General features: G+C 35.0%; 1 protein-coding gene across 5 annotated transcripts in view; it reads right to left on the bottom strand.

Moving 5' to 3' along the window:
- Window positions 1-431: 431 nt before the first annotated feature.
- LOC110098702 (probable starch synthase 4, chloroplastic/amyloplastic) overlaps window positions 432-9,125 on the bottom strand; it is a 43,619-nt gene continuing 34,925 nt past the window's right edge. For 4 of the 5 annotated variants that reach the window (XM_028692780.1, XM_020825602.2, XM_028692779.1 and 1 more), the window contains 5 exons: window positions 7,529-7,654; window positions 1,915-2,064; window positions 1,394-1,455; window positions 1,221-1,296; window positions 432-1,134 (listed from right to left, as the gene is read on the bottom strand). In XM_028692780.1, coding sequence (XP_028548613.1) covers window positions 958-1,134; window positions 1,221-1,296; window positions 1,394-1,455; window positions 1,915-2,064; window positions 7,529-7,654 — 591 coding nt within the window. In that variant the 3' untranslated portion in view covers window positions 432-957. The remainder of the gene's footprint in view (window positions 1,135-1,220; window positions 1,297-1,393; window positions 1,456-1,914; window positions 2,065-7,528; window positions 7,655-9,125) is intronic. The other variant, XM_020825603.2, reaches the window with a different exon arrangement.

Below are 9,125 nucleotides of genomic sequence, written 5' to 3'. Positions count from 1 at the left end.
GAATTGAGAACTCAAAAACAATTGGCCATTTAATATAAATTCATTAGTTTCATTAGAATATAAAATTTCCATCTAATTTTACGTCAGATGTATTTTAAAGGATATGTCTATACTAATCAAACCAAATAAAAAAAAAAATAAAAACTGCTTGATCTACCATCAATAAGAATATATTTCTATACTATTCAGCCCTCCAATATATTTTAATAAATTTTACTGGATAATTAGTATTATTTTCTGTCCAACCAAATAAATTAAATAAATTAAATTTGAACAAATATTTTTAATCCTATTTAAGGCTTCATTTGGGATGACTTTCTTACTGCTTCTTAAAGTAATTTTTTAATTTTTATGTTAAAAACTGATTGAAGAATCAGAAAGAAAGCCATCAAAAAAAAAAAAAAAAAAAAAAAAAAAAAAAAAAACTAATATGAAGAACCTAAATTTCATTCAACAAGTTTATAGCCTTACTAGCTGGAAGACTATCTGAGCATCTCATAGATTACTCAAACTATGTTATTTTATCAGGAAACCATCTACTATTTACAAACTCTGAACCATTAGATTTTGGAGATTGACAGTTTACAATAAATTATAGATCAATCAACACAGATAAAATAGGCCCAGAATAATACCTCAAACCTCACATAAGCTGCACCTGCATCCCAGGTTTGCAAGCCATCTAGCATTCAGAGCGCAGAATTACACCTTTTCGCGTTGAGTCTCCAATGATCTTCCACGAATCAGTAAGAAGTTCTTTTCCCTTTCCCTTTTGAAAGGAAGTTCCAGCACTTGTATAAGTATAAACCTAAAATTCTGCTTTCTCCTTAACGACAGAAGTCTTCATAAATTCAAATCCAAATATGTCAGCTTAGTGTATCTCAACTTTTCATTGAGGCTTAAAAATGAATGTCCCCAATCTGCTTTCATGTGATCATTAAAGAAGCAAAGAGGAGTTTAAACATTTGCTGCTGCTCTTGCTCTGGTCACAGTTTTCTCATATAATTCCTCATATTGCTGGGCCGAAGACTCCCAGCTGAAATCCAGTCTCATAATCCTTTGAACGAGCTTCTGCCAATTTTCTGGACTTTTTTGGTAGTACTTGAATGCCCGCTCCATGACATTGTTTAAATCCTAAAAAATTGTGATCATGTAGGAAAATATTAAAAGGTGAAGGCTTGGTTCTATAAGCCGGCAGAAAGCAGATTTGAAATCCTCACTTGCTCATTTGGCGACAGAAATGTAAATCCATTGCGATATTGTACTGGAATTGTATCATCGTCAACATCAAAGACACTGAAGAGAACATAAAAGGATGAGCAACAACTTGCAGATAATAAGCTAGACATCAAAGATTGTCATGGCTTCAGTAAATGAATCACCCACGACCAACCTATCGTTAAGCCCTCCAGTTCTTCTCACAATGGGCACTGAACCATATCTCATAGCTATCATCTGCCATCAACAAAGAAACAAGTAGCTTAGAATTGAAAAATAGATTGGCTTAAACGTTCTTGCTTGAATGCCATGCACCTTTGTTAGATATTGGTCCTAATTTTATGTGTGTAGCTAGTTGTGTAGCTTGTTATGTTACTTTTGTGCCTATATATAAAGGCCTTATAGGTTGTAATAGATATGGTCAAGTAATAAAGTTTTGAATTCAGCTCTCTCCCTCTCCCCTTCCCTCTCCCTCCTCTCTCAAGATCAAGAAGAGGAAGTGCTTCTTCCTCTCAAGCAAGATCTCACAACCTTCTTAGAAAAGTTTAATAGCCGAAGAAAATTAACAAATGATGGAATAGGCAAATCATCCAACAGAAAACCAATCTGGTTTAAGAGAAAAATTGTGTCTGACAGTGGAAAATATTGCTAGAATTAGTCCAACTTAACAGGTTTCTGAACATGCGAGACTACAACCTGAGTAAGCCCACAAGGTTCGAACAGCGATGGAATAATGAACATGTCAGATGCTGCATATATCATGTGCGAAAGAGCATCATCATATTTTAGTAGTAACCGAACGTGAGGATGGTTCTTGAAATGGCTCGCTATACCCTCGAAGTCCCTCTGTAATAAAAAATTATCGTTAGAGATCTTCTGTAATAAAAACGATTCTTAGAGATTATACACAAAAAGTGCGTCAAGCCTTTACCAGAATTTTGTGGGCAGGTACCTAAAAGAAAAATGGAAACTAAACTTACAGATTGTTCAAGTCTCTACAAAGAACTCTAAAATATGTTCCCTCGTAAAAAACACAAGAAAACTAATACATAAGGAATTAGAAAAATAGGCGATAATTAAATATTTCACTCTCATACTTAAAAAATTCAGCAACAGAAGCAAGCGGGGGCCAAAGGCAGAGAGTTAGATGGGCATTCGATTCTATAACAATTACTGATATCTGCTTTTGCATAGGACCATTAAATGGAAACAAATTACAGATATCGAGAAAAGGTCAGTAGTTCGCATACATAAAAGCCCGAGCCTTAAGCATGATGGTATCCAAGAAAGGCGCCCTGGGAGTTGTTTCACTAGAAAAAAAAAATCCCCGTAGTTAACCCAACTACTCTCCATCAACTTCAATGGCCGAGGGAGCACTAGGGAGACCTCCACAAACCCCAGCACAACCAATGATCATGCTGGGAGAAGGGGGAAAGAAATTGTCTTGGAGTTAGAACTGCAGAAGAACTAGATGTCCCGACACACCTAGGGGTGTTAATAAATGGTTCAAGTTTGGGCTGAACTGCTTATTATTTGGTTTGAGTTTGGGTCCGAAATCTTGTCCTGATTAATTTTTTATTCAAGTTTAGGATGACCCAAAAAACTCGCAATTGATATAATTATTATTCAAATATGAGTTAAATGGATTGGATTCAGGTTAAACAGATAGTGTTTATGTTAAAAGTTGCACGATCCATATAATAAATGGGTTAAATTGGTCAAGATCGGGTCAAACATTTTAAATTGTATGATAAATGAGTTTGGTTTAAAACAAGCATATTCAGGTTTGATCAGCTTTGAGCCAGACTCGAACTTGACCTAACAACCTGAATGGTTAAAATTGACACCCATACACGCACACCCCATAGGAGATGATCTCAGATCAATTGGAGCAAACAAGAATTGTGGCACCTACATCTGTCTTTCCTAAGATAATGGAGGAGCCCTTACCCAAAAGCTCATTCCTAAGATTATAGAAGAGCCTACCCACAAGTTTAAACCCCACCCACTCCTAACACACACACATGAGCACAACTGAGGATTGTTCGAGTAGAAGGGGGAGAGGAAATTGCCTAGAAGTTGGATCCGATAAAAGGTACTAGACGAATGAGGACGCCCCTGTAAGCTCCGAAAATTCGCGCCTCGGCCTCCCCTGCTTTCAGGGGAGTTTTAACTCTTTTAAGTTCCGGGATAAATTTTAGGAAAACATATTGGGTTTGTAGAAAAGACACTACTTGGAGATTTCGCCCTCATTTTGTAAGGACTTTAGATATGAGTTTTGGTTTCCTATAGGCGCAAGCCCCTATAGTTAATTACCCATCATGATAATAAGAGAGAGCTTTGATTAAGGCTAGTCGTCGATCAGATATGTAAAGATACATGTTATTTGGCATATAGGAGCAACATGAATTTAGGTGTTTGAGAATTTGATATTTAAAATTAAAAATTTCACCATCTTGCACTTAAAGTGGATGATGGGGGAATGGATGTAACCCCAATAAAGATCCTATGGTTTCGTTGTCCCGGGCCATCGTTGTCCCTTGTCTACTTAGTCAGAGGAGGTAATCAACCCAACCTGACAGAAGGATCCTTGTCGGTAGCTATGGGTTACTTTGTCCAAGGGTACCTTATAAACATGGCTGGATGTTTATTTACAGAGACAAATTTAAATCCACCTTAGCTAAAAGAGGGCATTGTACCCTATCTATTATACCCTATTTATTCATATATCAAGGATTTAGTTCCATTGAGGAGCATAAGAGGTCTGGCCATGACCGCAATTTAGTGGTGTTATGTGACGACAAAACCACCTAATTCAAAGGGCCTAGCCATAATTGTTTACCTGCAGTGCCATTTGGTGGCAAAACTGCTGGTTAGAGGTGAAGTGTATTTGTGCTACGTCCTTACTGGCAGGAGATAATTTGAGAATGAATCCTACTGATATTCTCGACACTAGCACTTTATGAGCTGAAGTGTATTTTCAAACTTGTCCACATCGACAAACTATTGCGAAGAATGGATGAGTTTTGCTTTAATTAGTTAATGATAGATTTTAATTTTAAATATTTTAATCTTGGAATTTTTTGATGATTTTTGAAAATTTGAATTTTGAATCTTGTAGGTATTTGTGTATTTGGAATTGATCCATTTGGTTGAGATTTATGTTCAACATGACCATCATCGGGGTGACTTATGTGCATTTGTTTTTCTATTTATTGGTTGAACTTTATCAACTATGTCTTATTTGCCGATAGAGGATTAGATTCGATGTGGATTTTCTGATTTTATTAATAGATTTCTCTTGTCATAGACCTTGAATACCTAACATGAACATATAAAACAAATATCATGGTCGATACTGCAACCGTATATTTGTTTGATGGCTTGAGCCATATCGACTCCTATCAACCCACATAGTAGGACCAGGCTTGAACTTAAATTTATCGTTTGACCCGCGCAACATCCTCAGATGTGACGTGTTACCCTAACACGCTCGTCGGGCACATGCGGGTTTATAATTGCATGTATATAAGTTTACATGCTTGCATGTGCATTTTTGTGTTTGTGTATACATGTTGTAGTGTATATGGGCAACTATTATTTGGACGTGTACAATGCCCCATTTGAGAGTTTGTAAATGCCTTCTGTCCGCTTATAAGGATATTGTGGATCCAGTGGCGTGACATCATTGCAGATTATTTTCTGCTTTATACAGGTAGACTGTCATACACCAACGAACCTCCTATTGTCGGTTGTATATGCTTGCATCTATTGCAGTTTCTTCACATTTTCCTGCATGCAACATGTTAAATGTATAACAGGCCTCCTCTAGCAGTTCGTAGGCATTTACATTCATTGAAGTCATTTGACATTTTATTCATAGATGATGTTTTGTGTATATAGCAGGTCTTCTGCAAGAGCCCGTAGACACTTGCATTTGCTGCATACCATCCGGTGTTTGCTTGTAGATGGCATGTAGTGTATACGACGGGGCTCCTATAGTAGTTCGCAGGAGCTTGCATTTGTTGTAGTCCTTTTGCCTCTTACTCGTGGTCTTTGATCCTTGCTAGTGAGTGACATGTTGCACATTCATGATTATCCTTATCAATTTCGTTGCTTGCAAGCTCAGTACATTTGCTTGTATTTCGATGTTGATTGTAGGGTGTCTTTGCATTCATCACTAACCTTCTCATACACATTGGTCAATGGGTTATTATATCCCTTGCAAGTTGACTTTTAGTATTTTGTAGAGATCTGTAGCCTACATTTTACATTTGATTTTGTTTTTTATTTTGAGAATTTGACTTTTAACCGAACACAATGGCGAAAAAGGATTCATATAGCTGACCCCACTTAGTGGGACAAAGGCTTGATGTTGTTGTTGATGTATATTCTGCATCTTCATCTTAAAGTCCAAAATCAATAAATGATCATGGATACATAAACTTTCGTTCAGAATAATTTTACAATATTTGCAATCTAAACGATTTATTTTTTATAATAAAATAATAAATCTAAGTTTTACTATATTTATTCTTATAAATGATGTAAATAAGATATTAACAATTACAAAATCATAAGCTATAACAAAATTTAATATGGTATTACCAAATTCATTGGTCGCTTCAAACCCATAGCCACCATGAATAATTTTAAAATCATCTACTTCTCTATCAACATATCCATTTAAATATCATCCAATAAAATCTCTTTCTTCGATATGTATATTTTGTATTAATTCTTCTAAGTCATTCACAAATTTTAATTTTGAACACAACCAGATTTAAATGAGCATAAACATTTATAATATTAATAATCTTGATATCAACAATAATCTTTAAAGCTATAATTCTATTTCCAATTTTATTAATGTTTACAACATTATTTTCAAACTCTTATCTATAATCACACCTATATCATTTATATTACGACTCCTACTAAAATACCATAGTTTAAATCCTAAACTATCAATCTCCTTAGCATCTTATCCAACCAATTTAGTTTCCTAAATGCATAAAACATTTATTAATTCAATTAATTTATTTGTAAGGGAACCTATATTCCAAGTTCTTATCCTAATTCTAGTGCAGCGGACTAGCTTCTTTGCCCATATCCATCCATGATGTGGAAATCCTTGCCTATTTAACACAGCACTCAGGGGCCGATGCAACGACCCTTACACCTTTCTCACTATATTTAGGACATATAGCATATTGCTTCCAAGGAACGCCCTAACATTAACACAATGTATTAGATGATTCATGTCATGAATATTTGACAAGTTTTACATTGGTTGTTGACTACCTAATGTAATCCTTTACTTTTTTTCATATAGGATTTGGGACCTAGCAATGATAGTGTTAATTTATTTATCTCATATTTGTCCAAATATTATTTCGTATTTTTCCAAATTTTACATTAGCAATGAGGCTCATAAATCAATTCATAAATAAACAAAAGTAATATCACCTTCATACTCTTTATAAAGTTCTCATATATTTAAAATCTAATCCTATAAAAGGGATTCTCTATACAAGGCATGGAACTCTAAAACTAAAAGACTATTGATATTGATTATAGGGGATTAGTGGTAGATAGAAGACCAGCTTCAGCCTATTGCATATTACTTGGAGTAAATCCATAACAAAGAGAAATAAAAACAACCCATGATCTCAAGATCAAGTGTAGAATTTAAGTTTAGACCAATTGCAGAAGAAATCTATAGAATTTTATGATTAAAATTACACTAAAAGATCTGAAAATTAAATGGGAAGAGCCTATAGGGATAAATTATGAAAATAAGTTTGCCATTTGTGCTGTCCTCAATCCACTATAATATAATCAAACCAAATATAGAGGTGAAGATACATTTAATGAAAGAAAAAAAAAAACAAGAGAGAGTATTAATTTGCATATTGTTAATATATTTACTGAAGGGCATAAAAATCCCGCATTCAAAATAATCTAAACAAATTAAAAATGGTAGACCTCTATCAACCAATTTAAGGTGGAGCATTGAATAATGCAAGGAAGATGGACAAGTGTAGCATAATTGGCAAAAGAAGAAACAAAAAACATGTAGCCCATAGATTTAAGCGGGGCAGGAAAGAAGGCTGGCGAATCCAACAAGGAATGAATTACAACAGAAATGGAAACATGCAACCCACGGATTCAGGCAGAGAAATAAGAGAATTTTTATAGATCTAGTTATCCCTCTAATTTTTATAGATACCAGTAAGATCAAAAGGCATCAACATCTTCATCTAAATTGCCATTTATAACTAAATATTGTTGAGAGAAGAGGTGTTACTTGAATGTGTGCAACAGGACTGGACCCGAGCAGAACGAATTGTCCTCCAAGCTCCACTGTCTGATATATCGCATGCCTGATAAGATGCACGCCTTTTTGGGGCACAAGTCGTGTAATACAACAAACCTGCTTGAGAAAAAAACTGATTAATTTAATGCTTCCAGAACAGAGAAGTTTTTAATCTTCTTTGTTGAAATTGGGTTTTGAAAATAAAACATTGCAACTAAAAAAATATACCAGAATATGCTTCACCAATAAAAAGAGATAATTTGACTATTCCACATACCTCAGCTGTTTCTATCCATAGACATGATAAAGAAACCTTTACCCATGCCAAAATAATAAGAGATAATAATATTTCCTAATTAAGAAATCAGACCAATAAGTCATAAAAAATGTAAGCTATTCATCTAGGATCAGGGAAAGCATATCCCTACTTAGCGGCATTCTTAGTTCCAGCTCTGAATCATTATGATGTGAACACGAGAAAATTTATCTTCATGTAAAAGCTACGTTACAACATAATGGCAATTTCTTGTGGTGCCAGCACAAGCATTGCAGTGCTGAGCAGCTTATTAATGGTAGGGATTGCCTATGCCAGAAGCAGTATGAGAGAAATCAGTAGGACAACATCCAATCACCCATTTTAACTAGATAGAATATGCATACATTCATACAAATAGTAAACTTTCTCTAATGAATCCTTACCACAATTAAATATGGCGCTAAATTTTTTCTACCAATCGTCTTCATAGCACCTTCTCGTTTAGGGGAATTTTTTTTTTTTTACCAATCAAAGCCGTTTAAAAAATACAACCCGTATTTATACCTAATTTACTTGCTCTCACACATGTGTTATCTAGGTAACAAATCCTAAACTTTAAAATATTAGGGGTGTGTCAATATGGAAGTGTTTGTGATGCATGCATATAGTCATAAAAAAATGCAAAAGATGTGTTTTCAGATGAATAAATTGCTGAGCTATGAAGCAATACAGACATTAAAATAAGAACACGAGAAACACCTATTATTAAAAATATAGAATATGGACATCCATTATACATGTCATTATAATATCAAATCTTAAAACACACACACATATATATATATATATATATACACACACAAATTAAATGTGGGCTCCGAAAATTCAGCCCCGGCCTCCCTGCCGCGCTTTTCTTTTCTTTTTATTCGGCGAGGGAGTTATAACGGATAAGTTCCGGGGTAAATTTTGGAAGGCAGATGAGTTTGTAGATAAGACACTACCCAGAGATTTCGCCCTCATTTTGTGAGGACTTTATAATCTGAGTTCTGGTTTCCTATAGGTGCAAGCCCCTATAGTTAATTACCCCTCCCGATAACGAGAGAGAACTTTCGATTAAGGCTAGTCGTCGATCGGATACGTTGTATCCATAGATACGTAGTATCAGGCATATAGTAGCAGCATGGGTTTGAGTATTGAAGATTGGAAGTTTTGGGAATTTAGAGAATCGAAAGATTTGATATTTAAAATAGAAATTGTACCATCTTGCACTTAAAGCGGATGGTGGGGGAATGGATGATGGACCCGATCAAGATCCCATGGTTCCATCATCCC

The sequence above is a fragment of the Dendrobium catenatum genome, unplaced genomic scaffold, assembly GCF_001605985.2.
Source record: "Dendrobium catenatum unplaced genomic scaffold, ASM160598v2 original_scaffold_274930, whole genome shotgun sequence".
Taxonomy (NCBI): domain Eukaryota; kingdom Viridiplantae; phylum Streptophyta; class Magnoliopsida; order Asparagales; family Orchidaceae; genus Dendrobium; species Dendrobium catenatum.
Note: the sequence above shows the minus strand (reverse complement) of the source record. Positions and strands in the feature narration are given on the sequence as shown.